At 46.6% G+C, this 12,220-nt stretch overlaps 3 protein-coding genes across 6 annotated transcripts in view; 2 read left to right on the top strand and 1 right to left on the bottom strand.

Annotated features, from left to right (window-relative positions):
- The first annotated feature begins 2,432 nt into the window (after window positions 1-2,432).
- LOC113215173 (BLOC-3 complex member HPS4) lies at window positions 2,433-7,633 on the top strand. 2 transcript variants are annotated; one of them, XM_026434773.2, is made up of 14 exons: window positions 2,433-2,562; window positions 2,650-2,916; window positions 3,417-3,654; window positions 3,749-3,997; window positions 4,085-4,179; window positions 4,283-4,352; window positions 4,436-4,585; window positions 4,673-5,020; window positions 5,104-5,333; window positions 5,420-5,615; window positions 5,690-6,233; window positions 6,317-6,495; window positions 6,588-6,820; window positions 6,923-7,633. In XM_026434773.2, the coding sequence occupies exons 2-14, from the start codon at window positions 2,909-2,911 to the stop codon at window positions 7,095-7,097; spliced, it is 2,715 nt and encodes a 904-aa protein (XP_026290558.1). In that variant the 5' UTR covers window positions 2,433-2,562; window positions 2,650-2,908; the 3' UTR covers window positions 7,098-7,633. The 2 variants fall into 2 exon arrangements, with proteins under 2 accessions (XP_026290558.1, XP_026290557.1); XM_026434772.2 differs by lacking the exons at window positions 2,433-2,562; window positions 2,650-2,916 and adding an exon at window positions 3,010-3,311.
- A 1,080-nt stretch (window positions 7,634-8,713) lies between these two features.
- Window positions 8,714-12,220, bottom strand: part of LOC113215174 (uncharacterized) — a 28,467-nt gene continuing 24,960 nt past the window's right edge. The window contains exons 4-9 of the mRNA XM_026434774.2: window positions 11,702-11,829; window positions 11,505-11,614; window positions 11,256-11,401; window positions 9,879-10,080; window positions 9,613-9,729; window positions 8,714-9,386 (exon numbers count right to left, since the gene is read on the bottom strand). Of these exons, the coding sequence (XP_026290559.1) occupies window positions 9,263-9,386; window positions 9,613-9,729; window positions 9,879-10,080; window positions 11,256-11,401; window positions 11,505-11,614; window positions 11,702-11,829 (827 nt within the window). The 3' untranslated portion in view covers window positions 8,714-9,262. The remainder of the gene's footprint in view (window positions 9,387-9,612; window positions 9,730-9,878; window positions 10,081-11,255; window positions 11,402-11,504; window positions 11,615-11,701; window positions 11,830-12,220) is intronic.
- On the top strand, window positions 10,194-12,220 carry LOC127751030 (uncharacterized). Of its 3 annotated transcripts, none has more exons than XM_052273914.1 (4): window positions 10,194-10,365; window positions 10,580-10,903; window positions 11,001-11,072; window positions 11,992-12,220. In XM_052273914.1, the coding sequence occupies exons 1-4, from the start codon at window positions 10,297-10,299 to the stop codon at window positions 12,130-12,132; spliced, it is 606 nt and encodes a 201-aa protein (XP_052129874.1). In that variant the 5' UTR covers window positions 10,194-10,296; the 3' UTR covers window positions 12,133-12,220. The 3 variants fall into 3 exon arrangements, with proteins under 3 accessions (XP_052129874.1, XP_052129875.1, XP_052129876.1); XM_052273916.1 differs by having other exon boundaries at window positions 10,195-10,365; window positions 10,993-11,072; XM_052273915.1 differs by lacking the exon at window positions 11,001-11,072.

Here is a 12,220-nt window from a genome sequence, read left to right as displayed (position 1 = left end):
GGCTCTCCGTGTCGTAGGTTCGACTCTTGACTTTTGGGGATATTTTTTATTTTTTTATTTTTTACCCCAGGGGATAGGAACAATCAGGGAATGTTCGGCTTGTGAATATAAACTGCCTTGCAAAGCCAGGTCGCTGTGGGATGAATAGTTTTCGAGAAATCAAAGTTGTAAAAATTTCGAACTACGACCCTACATCCCGAATTCTTTGGATTTCGTATTACCCGAAATCGAGGGGTGTCCAACTCGAAAAAATCGTGTACACCTGATTACCAAAAAGTGATGATTACCAAGGAGTACCGAAGATTACCGAAGATTACCTATGATTACCAAGGGTTTCCGAAGATTACCTCTGACAAAATATTACCAGAGTTTACCAAAGATTGCCATTGATTACCACAGATTACCAGTGATTCCCAAAGATTACCGGTGATTCCTAAAGATTACCAGTGATTACCAAAGATTACCAGTGATTACCAAAGATTTCTAGGAATTTCCTTGCTGGATTACTTAGTGATTACCAAAGATTACCTGGTGATTACCAAAGATTACCTGGTTATTACCAACGATTACCTAGTGATTACCATGAATTACCGGTGATTACCAGGGATTACCGGTGATTACCAGGGATTACCGGTGATTACCAGGGATTACCGGTGATTACCAGGGATTACCGGTGATTACCAAGGATTACCGTAGATTACCAAGGATTACTGGCGATTACCAATGATTACCGGTGATTACCAGGGATTACCAGGGATTACCTACTCTGTGTACACCTGATTACCTCAGTTGGGCACCCCTCGCCCGAAATGGGGTGTTCTATAGGCGGGTCGGATTAAGCTGACTCTGGCCGCCGGGTTTGTGGCCACAATTTTGTGGCCACAAATAGGGACGTGCCCTGCCGTTTGACAGGTCTGCGAAGCCATGCCTCTTCTATCGGTGTCTGATGGCTGTTCCTTTGAGTCGCCTGTTGGCTCAGAGAGTTGCGTGCTGCGGCTTGTTTCGTCTCCCCGTATCGTAAGTTCGCCTCTCGACTTTTGGGGGTGTATTTTTATTTTTTTACTTTTTACCTTAAGGGATAGGAACTATCAGGGAATGTTCGGCCGCTGAGGGTCGCTGAGGGATGAATAGTTTTCGAGAAATCAAAGTTTTAAAAATTTCGATCTACAGTGGCCACTCGCATAGCCGCGCCGCACTGTTCTCCACGAGCGTGTTTGTGGCCAGAACTTTGCGGCTGCAACGCGCGCCCCAAAAATCAGCTTATACTGGACCAGCTATCGAGACCGTAAGGAGGCCAGCCACAACGCGCCACAACGATGCCACGACCTCTCTTCTTATAACCCATGGAGGCCCGAGGGGTGTCCCCATGGCTACACGACCGCGTCCCTCGGGTTGCCTACCGCACAGAGGTCCTGCCACAAGTGGTCTGTGGCTGTGCTCTAGAAGCTACGATTAGCGATTGGACCGTTGTGGCAAGTTGTGGCTGGACCCCTGCATCTGCATCGATGGGCAACCCGGGGGACGCGGTCGTAGGGTCTAGAGCACAGCCGCAGACCAGCCGCATAGAGACACGTCGGTATTTTCGCGATGGGGCAGTTGTGGCGAGTTGTGGCTGGACCCCTGTGCGGTAGGCCACCCGGGGGACGCGGTCGTGTGGTCATGGGGACAACCCTCGGGCCTCCATGGGTTTTAAGAAAGGTCGTGGCATCGTTGTGGTGCGTTGTGGCTGGCCTCCTTACGGTCTTGATAGCTATAGTCGGTCCGGTATAAGCTGATGTTCGGGGTAAGCGTTGCGGCCGCAAAGTTGTGGCCACAAACACGCTCGTCTGTTCTCCTCTGTAGGCCGGCGAGGCTATGCGAGGGACCCCCATCTCCGCTGATGGCCGGCCGAAGGATGAAGCCACAGTGCTGTATGTGTTTATTTAGCTTTAAAGCCTATGAATAGTAATCAGAGAACAATCAGAATCCACGCCAACAGTGTATGGCGGTGAGCAGTGGGGTCAGGCTCAGGCTAGTAGAGCTTAGCGCAGCTATGAGAGGCGCGGCAATGCGAGTGGCCACTGTACGATCCTCTTTTGAAACGATATAAAACTTGGTTTCCCGATGCGTGAGTTGATCGCCCACTTATTTTGACAGCCCCTAACGATCATCAAAGATGACTTAGCCATCGAATGCCATCAATGTTAGGGGGATTCACAACCATCACAACCCTCGCTGCGCGCGGTGCTCCGTGGCACGGTGGCCGGAGCCGAACCGAGCTGAGTGGTGACGTCACAGGCCCTCGTGAGCCTTATCCTTCCCTCCTGCCCGGGGCCAGACTCCTCAAACGTTGACTCTTTTCATACTTCAGTAGCTCTATATTTCGCATATTGCACGTTCCCAAGTCAGCTAGCCTCACTCCCAGTTAACTCTGTTTGGTGATAAACAATAAGCAGACGAAGCAGACAAGATTTGACAAGGAACGCAATTGAAAACATTTACTGAAATTTTAGATTTTTCTGGGTTATTTGCCTCTTTATTTAAGTTTGCATTCATGAATAAGTGGGAACTTCATTGAATAGTGTAACGAGTTTTCCCGGATTGGTTTCAAACTTTTTATTTTTATTTTTTGTTTTAGCTGATAATAATGTTTGTATTTTCTTTGGTTAGGTGCTGCTTGTCCAATGAAAAAACATCGTATTTGATCATGTCGTCAGGCAAATAAAGTGTCATATCATCTACTATAATTATTGCTGAACCATGATACAATGGGGAAAAATATTTCGCCTCAATTTGGCCTCTATTCTGGTTTATTAAGGTTGTCTAAATGCAGAAGTCACAGGGCTTCCATATTGAGTCTAACCAACTGTAATATTATAAATACAAGGACCCAATTTTCTAGTTCTACGGCTTTCCCCTCAGCTTCAAAATGGCCAAGTAAGTTTTAAGAAATTATGTTTTAAACTGTCATTCAAACCATTCTGATAAGTATAATCTGTAGAACTTTGCCAGTATCAGTAAATCAACTATCCAGTAATTATCGTAAAGTTTATCACAAATCAAATAGTAGAAAAAATATTTTGAAATGTTTTGCTTATACTAAACTAAGACCCTAATGGTGGGTCCTGCTGTACATTCTTTATCTCTGTAAACATTTACCATAGTGGAGGAACTTCAAGGCCGTTATAGTGTTATATAACTTCCTCTAATGGAGAATGTTATGTAACCATGTGTAGGTAGATAGGTAATCAGTTTGGAGCTAGGTGTGAGGCTCTTTAGTGGTTAAGTCTTAAATTTGACTCAATGGCTTTTTTAGCTGTACCTATTGTCCAGTAAGTTTTCCTTTCAAATCAGAGACAAGCAGAAAAGATTATTAGTACCAAGTTTTAAGTTGTGTTTTTTTTAAGCATTCAAGGTACTTAACTTTTCTGTTTTAGCCGCGAATTGGTGATTGCGTTTGTGTATGACACTCAAAGGTGTACACAAGAAGCAGATGATCCACAAGATGCTGTGCTTTTCTTCCATCCTGGCTGGGTTAGTGAGCAGCAGAGGCTTGCATTATGTGGACAGCTCATGGGAGCTACATACTTCCTTCTTGCTTCATTCAGCCCACCTCGAATACTTTCCCTTCAGAGTGGAAAGTTTGCGATACGCACTTTTGGGAGATATGTTGTGGTAAATGTTTTGAAATTGAAATTGAGAAAAATGTACATTGTTAAAATGCCAATCGTTATGATAAAATACTTCAACAATTCATTGTTGTTCTTAGGCGATTGGGACAGACCGCAATATTCCTGAGTGGGTGTTGGAACAAAGAGCAGATATTATGACGTCCTTACTTGAACTTTACTTTGGAGATTTAGAGAGTCTTGCTGCCCAGTGTGAAGCTAAGAAGGCTACTGGCGATACAAGTCCATCATTTTCTGAGAGACTTGGTAGGATATTTGAAACATTTCTCCCAATAGTTCAATATTCCGGACAGATTTTAGGAAATGTCCCCACCATGCGACTTCCCAAGGTTTGTATAATTTATTAGTTTTCTCTTAGATTTTTTTTTTCTGGTTCGTATGGAATACTCCAATGAATTACATGTCCTTATTCACAGAGTGCAAGTCACGTCTTTCTAGAGGCAATGCAAATACTTCACTGCTGTCAGAATCAACCAGGTGTCCTTGGAGGCACTGTTCTCTATCAGAATAAGTAAGTTATCTTCAATTAAATGTTTGTTTAATTTTTCACACATGTAATTTATTTATCTATGTAATATATTTTCTACTTTTGATTCTAAAATTTTATTCTTCAGAGTGATTGCTAGTCAGTTGGGTGCAGACATTACAAAGCATCTTGTCCTTTCTGATCCTTATAGAATAAAGGTAATAGAAATTAATCGAGGAGTGTCCTAAAATCTCTTGACAGTTAAATACTAAATGAATACTGCTTTTTTCCTATCTTCCAGTCACCTGGCACCAATGTTGAAGTGTCATTCCAATTGCCGGTCGGTGCTCAACTATTGCACTTATTTGTCCCTCAGAGGGAATTTCATTCTCTTGCTAGAGATGCAGAGCAGATTAGGAACACCTTTTCTTTGGTTGACAAAGCACCGAAAGTAATTGTTCTCCCTCTATACAGTGTTTTCATTTCTTACATTTTCATTATTAATGTTTGTAAACTATTTTTTAATTATTTTTTTCAGATTGTGAGTCGAAATTCCAAAGAGTTCATTCCGTGCCTCAAAACAGACAAATCTAAAATATTTACTGTACTTGAAGAAGAAGATGGTGAAACAGGAGTTGAGATTCTTCCTCAAACCTCATTCATATCTACCTCATACAATGTGACGAAAAAATTATCTCCTACTGTGGAAGAAAATATAGAGTCTGCTACTGACACATCTTCAAGGCTTGTGTGCAGCACACCTCTAAGAGATTTTAACATAAACAAAGTCTTACATGCTAGAGCTGTGTCAATTTGTAGTAGAGTAGAAGCAGACAAAACTCCTATTAATAGAGTTCCAGTTGCCGATGTTGCTGATAACAGTGTGGTTAGTATGTCTTCCAGATAGGGAAAAATGTGACTCTTAAAATGCTTTGTATATTTATTTTCTACCCTTATAACCCTTTCCAGATCTCTAACCCAGTCAACACCATTCCTGATGTTGTTAGGGATGCAGTTGCTGCTCGTAGCAGTAGCAGGCGAGATATGATTGACAAAGCCTGTATTACTATTCCATCCAACAATAATAACATATTTCAGACGGTGTATGACCTGCGCACTTATTTAAAAGAGCAAACTTCTTCTAAATCTCTAAGCATGAGTCTTCCATCAATAAATTCTACAAATAATGTACCAATGAGGTAAAGGAGAATTCTTATGGCTTCTGTAGTTTAGAACATCACATATTTCACATATGTTGCAGTTAAAGTATTATTTTCTTCTCCAGGTATTACAGTTTTGGACTCCCAGTTCCTACTGATGAGCAGTGTTCCCCCCAACGTCCTCGGCGTTGCTTTTATAACACAATAACAGACCCGTGCTTCCCAGTTTTTCGCCAAGACGGCCTTCCCTTATCCCAAGCCCTCTTTGATGAACAAATTGCAAACCATTACCGTGCTTTGGACAGCAAACCTGTTTTCAAAGTAAGTGTTTCGAATATTTATGTTTTTCTTCGCATTGCTGACTTTGTGCTGAACCATTGGCTTAATGTCTCCAGGTGAGGCCATCGCATTCAAAGTCAAAGCAACCTCCTCTAGCTTCCATTCCACTTCAGCCAGTGAAGCAGGGGCCTGATGTGGCCTCAACAAAATCCGACGTACCCAGTGATTTATCAAATCAGCCCAAGAAAAGGCCTGTTACTCTTGCTTTGAAAACTATTTCCAGTCCTGATGGCATGCCAAGTGAAGTGAAAAGTGAACAACAAAACCACCAGCAGTCATCACGCCCACCCAGACCTATAAGTTTGTCAGGCAATCAATTTAACAGACCTTCAACTTTATCTGGTCTGAATGATGTAAAAGATAAAAGTTCTCTGTCGTTGGGCTTCAACGATAGTAAAACGCAACTTGAAGAAAGGAAACGCATTGCTCAGCAAGCTCTTCCTGCAGTTGCCCGACCAACAAGCCTCAGTGGAGGATTAGCAATAACTCCATTAATGGCAAAACTCAGTCACCTAGCAATGGATAGGCATGGCAGTCTTATGACACCTGCTGCAGATCCAACTCCATGTGAACCTAAAGAGATGTCGTTTCCTAACAGAGGTAATATTATTAAAAATTTACTTTTAGTTCTTTGAAAGGTTTGTGATGATTCCTTATCGGTTCTTGTGCTTCCCCTGCTTTAGTTGAAACACCCATGGCTCCCTTTCCTAAGCCATTGCCGCGGTTGAGTCAATCTGACTTGGAGGATTTTGCTGGGGATGGAAACAAGGAGACTATTCTTCTTGTCTGTGGCATTCAAAGCATGTCTCTTCTTTTGCTGTTGGATCCTGACTTTATTAGCTCAGAATTATTAAAAACTGTGGTAAGGATTGCTTTTTACAATTTAATTAGTATGTTTCCTCTATTTGTTCTTTGTACCTTTCTAATGGCATATTTCAATAATTTGATTTCTAGTGGGATGTATCCTTTGCTAGCCTAGAGAATTTGGAACAATCACTTAATTATTCTCTAGATCATGTTCCTGCACCTGGTAATAGTGGTGCTGATTCCTACAGTTTCCTGTGTATTGATCCAGCTTGGGACACAGTTCATAAAGGTGGGGTATGGAGTGGCCCAGAACTTGAGCTTGTTGGAAGCTTACATAGGGACTTTCAAGACCAGCAAAATCTTACTGAAATATGTGTCAGGTAAAGTTTTACATTTCCTTTGTTAAATTGTTACAATTATTAAAAATCAAAAAAAAAAGGAAAAAAGTGTGCTAATATAATTCCCATTCATTTTTTATACAGAGTTCATGAAAGTCTTGTGTATGGCTACCAATGTGGCCGTTCAGAAGTGTTTTATCAACAACAGCAGGTTGGTCAGTCAGGCATTGGTTTACCCACTCCTGCTGATCTGATGGGTACTGTGCCCCTGAAGGCCAGGCGTCGACTGGAAAGAGATCATGGGATTGTTTTGTTGTAAGTTTTTTGTTTCTTGTCTAGTCTGCTACTTGAGTACTTAAAATACGAAGTTTAACTTTGTGATGTAATTTTCATCTGTTTCAAAGATAAGCAAGGTACATGATATCGTTATTTAAAGTTTTATGCTGATCTTTTCTGGGCTTTCTACTTAGTATTGTTCATGGTAATCACGGTAAATTTGAACAAAAGGTAAATTAATGTAGGTATCTTCATTTATTGTGATTTATTAGTCATTCTAGTCTTTTGTTCTGATTGCACTCCTGGCATTGTCAAAGACATTTGCGTAACATTTGTTTGTTCTGTGGGAAATATAATATGTCTTATAGATAGCTGCGTCCAGATACGTGGGTGTCTTGGGTGCCTTGGGTGTCTGAGTCTGCTAGTATGAGAAAAATTGAGATTTGGACCAATCACAGCCACGATAGTTCCCTATTTTCTCATACTAGGAGGCTCATGCACCCAAGGCACCCATTGCACCCACGTCTGGACGCAGCTATAACATCTAGGGTGTCCCATATACCCCATACTTTTTTTTTTCTTATACTGTACCGTATTCATGGCGGGGTTCTTACCTGCTTGATGCCTTAAGGCAACACGGTGGGTGTCGGTAGGCAAGCCTGCCCACACACCTGCATGCAATACAGTTGACGCAAAAAAAAGTAATGTGGTCTATGGGATACAGTGTATGCTGATTTAAAAAGAAAATGTGATTATTGTTTCACCATATCTGAACTGAGAGAAATTCAAATTTTTATTTGTGAATTTTCTTGTAACAATGGGAACAGTTTGTCAAAACAACCTCTAAGTCTAATTTTAATTTTTGAACCATTATTGTTGTGTGTAACTATAAGGCTTGAGCTCATCTCTTAAAAGTTCAAAGTGGTATTTTTTATAAATGACATTCTGTTTCGACTGTTTTAGAGCTTCTGAAGACGACCATTAGGTTGGTTGTGCTCCTGTGCCACTAACCAAACGTTTGAAATATTACTATCCTTGCCCATTCCCAAATATTGAAGAAAGCTAAATGAAATAGGCAGCTTGGTTACTTCTATACTTAACTTTATATTTATTTTTCTGACTTATGAATTTGTGATTAAGGTTGTTTCACAAAAGTCAGTTGTGTTTTTTTTTTATATTAATTCTTAAGTGCCATTGACGAACCATCTACATTCCAAAAATGTGAATTATCCATGTGTTTCACAAGCTTTAAGTAAGTGCTTTTCTTTTTTTAAAGCCAAGACTGGTAAATGGTGCCATTCCATTTTTAGGTGTATGGGTTTCCAATTTTTAAAAGATAGGTGCCAAATCCTTGAAACCCTGTGTTTTTTGGAATATACTAAAGATAATTATACCAATTTTTAAAAAGCTGTAGGTTTTATTTGTATCTACTGCTGGTTTTTTTCCCAAAATTGTACAAGAGTTAATTACCTGTTGCATTTAAGGTAGAAGGAGAATATAATATGCATTGGGAGAATTAGTGTTCTCTGATAAAAATTTGCCAGACTGAACCGGTTTTATTTGCCCTCTCTGTACTTACATATTATTAAGTATGAATAATGTTTTATTTGTTAAATGAGTCTGTGTTTTATTTAGTGTACTTTGTAATAACCCAGTATATGTTGTTTTGAAGTAATTATCCTCCTTTATTCTTGTTGGATATTTTTTAAAGCTTTTACTTGTAATTAAATTAGTTTATACAATTGTGATCTCCATCAATTTTCTCCTTTTTATTGTTTCAATGAAACTTTGCTGCTGAAAAAATTGAGGAACTCGATTAACTAATATTGTCCATCAGGAATCCACAGAACAGAACAAATCTGAAAACCTGTTTATCATGTTTCTGACAGTTTGTTAACAAACTGAACTTCTATATGCAGGTACACTATTTTTCCTAATCTAAAGTCAATCAGCTAAAAGCCACCGAAAACTCTAACTGAACTGACTTAAACACAGTCGTACTAGTTATTGCATCCCAACAAACTTGTCTGCCCCAAAACAAAATCAAGCACCATAGTGTGAGTGCCCGTCTGCGAGATGAGATGACAGAGATGTAGGAGGTCGCCACTTCTTGGTTTTGTCTAGCCAGTGCTTCTCGCAGACCAGAACGCTCTTCCGGTAATTCGAAATAATTAGGCGTATGGGATTTCAAGGAAATGCGCGTCAGTGTCAGTAGCATCTGCAGCGGTGGGTTGGGCACTCGCTCACGGACCGGTAGACGATGCACTTGTCCTGGCAGTAGACGTCTGCACCCTCCTTGCCGGCCAGGTCGCCTATACCCTCGCAGGACTCGCTGCAACACGCAGTGAGTACACATATTAGCTGTTCGATCGGCCCAGACGATAAGTAGTACCACCGCGCACCAAGGGAGGTGGAGGCGAAGCAGCAGCAGTTCAGAGTTGTTAAGAGAAATCATTAGGGCTCATAGCGTATATAGAAGACATCATGACTGCTGGGCGGAGCGCGTTCGCCAACGAGATAGACGGTGAAAAGACACGTATTTTTTTGTGAGAACTCACGGGCAGTGGCACACGGACGGCGGGCAGTTCGGCGGGTAGCGCAGGCAGTTGGTCTCGCACCAGCTGTCCATTCCGGGTATACTGCGGTACCAGGGCGTCGCGACGCACACCTGCGATCTGTAAAAACACGCGTCACGTGAGAACAAATTACGGTGTAGAAAGTAGGGGCGGGGGGGGGGAGCGGCCTGGGTGAGGGTGAGGTCAGGAGGGAATTCCTCCCTCGATTCCTCCCCCCGGTACTGGTCGGGGACACCGCCGCCACTCACCTGATGACGAGGGGGAAGACATAGTTGGGGGCGCGCAGGTCCCGGACGTACAGCAGGAAGGGGTTGTCCGAGCCGGCGAACTCTGGCGGCAGCCCGCCGCCGACGGACGTGGTGATGCTCAGGTCGGCGCAGTTGCGGAAGGTCTCGGGCTTGCCGCAGCCGACCGCCTCGGTGCCGTTGGGGCACGTCCCCCACATGTTGCCTGCGAGACGACACGACGACGGGCACGTTTAGCTTTCAGCGCACCTCGCATGTTTCTCATACCGCCGGCGGGGGGGGGGGGGGCACAGCAGCGCGCCCGCGCCAGGTGGCGGCTGGGGTCCGCCGCAGTCTCCCCAGGTGGCAACAGGCGCAGGGGTGCAGCGCCGCCACCGGACCACAGCTGTGCGCGCAGCTGCAGCCAGCTGCAGCCCCGGCCATGGCCGCCGTCGGCGCGGGCCGCCCGCTCGCGCCCCTCGCGCTGACCGCCGCCCTGCTCCTGGCACAGGTGAGCGGGGCCATGCCGGTGCGGATCTCGCCGTGCGAGCGCGTGGCGTGCGTCGGCCGCGGCGCGCTGGCGGTGACTGGCGAGGGCGCCGCCGAGAGGACGCGGACCAGGCGACCCTCCGCCCCGGCCCCCCGTCTTATCAAATCAGTCTAGATCTGACCCTGCGGCCGGGCCAGGGCCGCGGGCCGGATCAAACTAAGTCGCGCCCTTGCAGCTGTGCGCCGGCCGCGGCGACCCGGACGCCTGGGACCCCTCCGCCGTCACGCCGGCCGCGGCCGGCGGCGCCTCGCAGATGCTGCTCTTCAGGGAGGCGACGGCGCGGGTGCTCGAGGCCGCGCACGGCTGGATCAACTGCCTGCTGTCCGCCCGGCCGCGGCCGCCGGCCGAGATCGTCCAGTGCACGGAGCAGGCGCTGCCGCTCGTCGGCGACGTCCTGGCGGCGCTCAGCACCGCCGGCTGGGCCATCCGCTACAAGAGCCCCGACGAGGTGGACGGCATCCGAAGGATCATCCAGAGGATAGCGGACATCCGGACGCAAGTGAGGCCATTAGTACGGTGACGGGGCGCGCGGCGAACCTTTTTGGGGTCGCGAGGGTTCTTGTGTCTCACAGTCTCGCCTGCTCGCAGGTGCACAGCTGCGTGGAGGGGCTCGCAGCGCACCTGCAGGTGTCGGGCAGATGCTACACGGTTCTGTAGCCGCCACCGCGGTGAGTCGCGAGTCCCAAAGCTTCGAGTTTGGTGGCGCGGGGACCTCCACCCACCGCCGGCCGCCGGCGTGCAGAGCCGCGATAACATCGGTCCCTTACCCTCTCTCTCTCTCTCTCTCTATCCCTCTCGCCTTCTATCTCGCTCTCTCTGTTTCTCACTCACTCGCCCCTCCCCCCTCGTACCTGTAAAGTAGGTCCACTGCATGACGCACTGCGTGCAGGTGACGAAGGGCGGCAGTCGCACCCGGTACCTCAGCACGGCCTTCTTCTTCGTGTTGGGCGGGATGTGGTAGGCCCGGTCGCGCGTCCCGGATATGTAGAGAGGGTACCTGCGGGCAATTATTCGCTTTTATCGTGATTCAAACTTTGGCGCGGTGGCGTGACGGCGGCGCCCCCGTAGCGCGCGCGCGCGCTCGGCTCTGCACTGTGTACCTGTCGAAGCAGCCCTGTGTCGCCTCGTACGCGGGGTTGTTGTTGGGGCACAGGTTGAGCTCGAACCTTCCCCAGTGGTTGGCCGTCAGCTCGATCTCAATGTCGATGTCCTGCCGTTCAGAGAGAAAAAGGAACATTCATGATGGCGGGGTCCGTCGAGGTGCATCTACTATGAGTGAATGCCAATTGTCTCTTACCTGTCCCGAGCTGTACCTCCTGCCGATGATGCCCTTGGCGAACTGCCCCCCGGCCTCGTGCGGCCGCGTCTCCAGCTGCCAAGGGTCGCCGCACACCCCGCAGCGCCCCTGGTTCTGGTCCCATTGCACTGCCGACAGAAACACACACACACAGCACGTCGGCGTTAGCTGGGCTGCCTATACCCGCCTCGGAGGGCGCGGCGGTGGACTTCACCCGGACGACTTTGCGCGGGCTCAGCAGCGCGTCAGCAGCGTCCTTCATGTGATGAAGCATCTGTCCTCCGCCGCAGGTGGCCCCCGCCGCCCATCAGGACACAATACCCGCGCCAGACGCCCCTCGTCATGCGCCGTGGGCGGCGCTGCGCGGCACGGCGCGTCGGGCCGGGGCGGCGGCGGGCGGCGCCCGAAAAGCACCGCGTCCTCACGCCTAAACTTTGCGTGGCACACCGGCGCGGCGCGAGCTCTCAAATCACCTCGACTCATCGATGGGGCAACAGATTTCTAATTTAAAAAAAATAA

This window comes from Frankliniella occidentalis, unplaced genomic scaffold, assembly GCF_000697945.3.
Source record: "Frankliniella occidentalis isolate FOCC.00 unplaced genomic scaffold, Focc_3.1 Scaffold314, whole genome shotgun sequence".
Taxonomy (NCBI): domain Eukaryota; kingdom Metazoa; phylum Arthropoda; class Insecta; order Thysanoptera; family Thripidae; genus Frankliniella; species Frankliniella occidentalis.
This window is presented reverse-complemented; position numbering and strand designations above follow the sequence as displayed.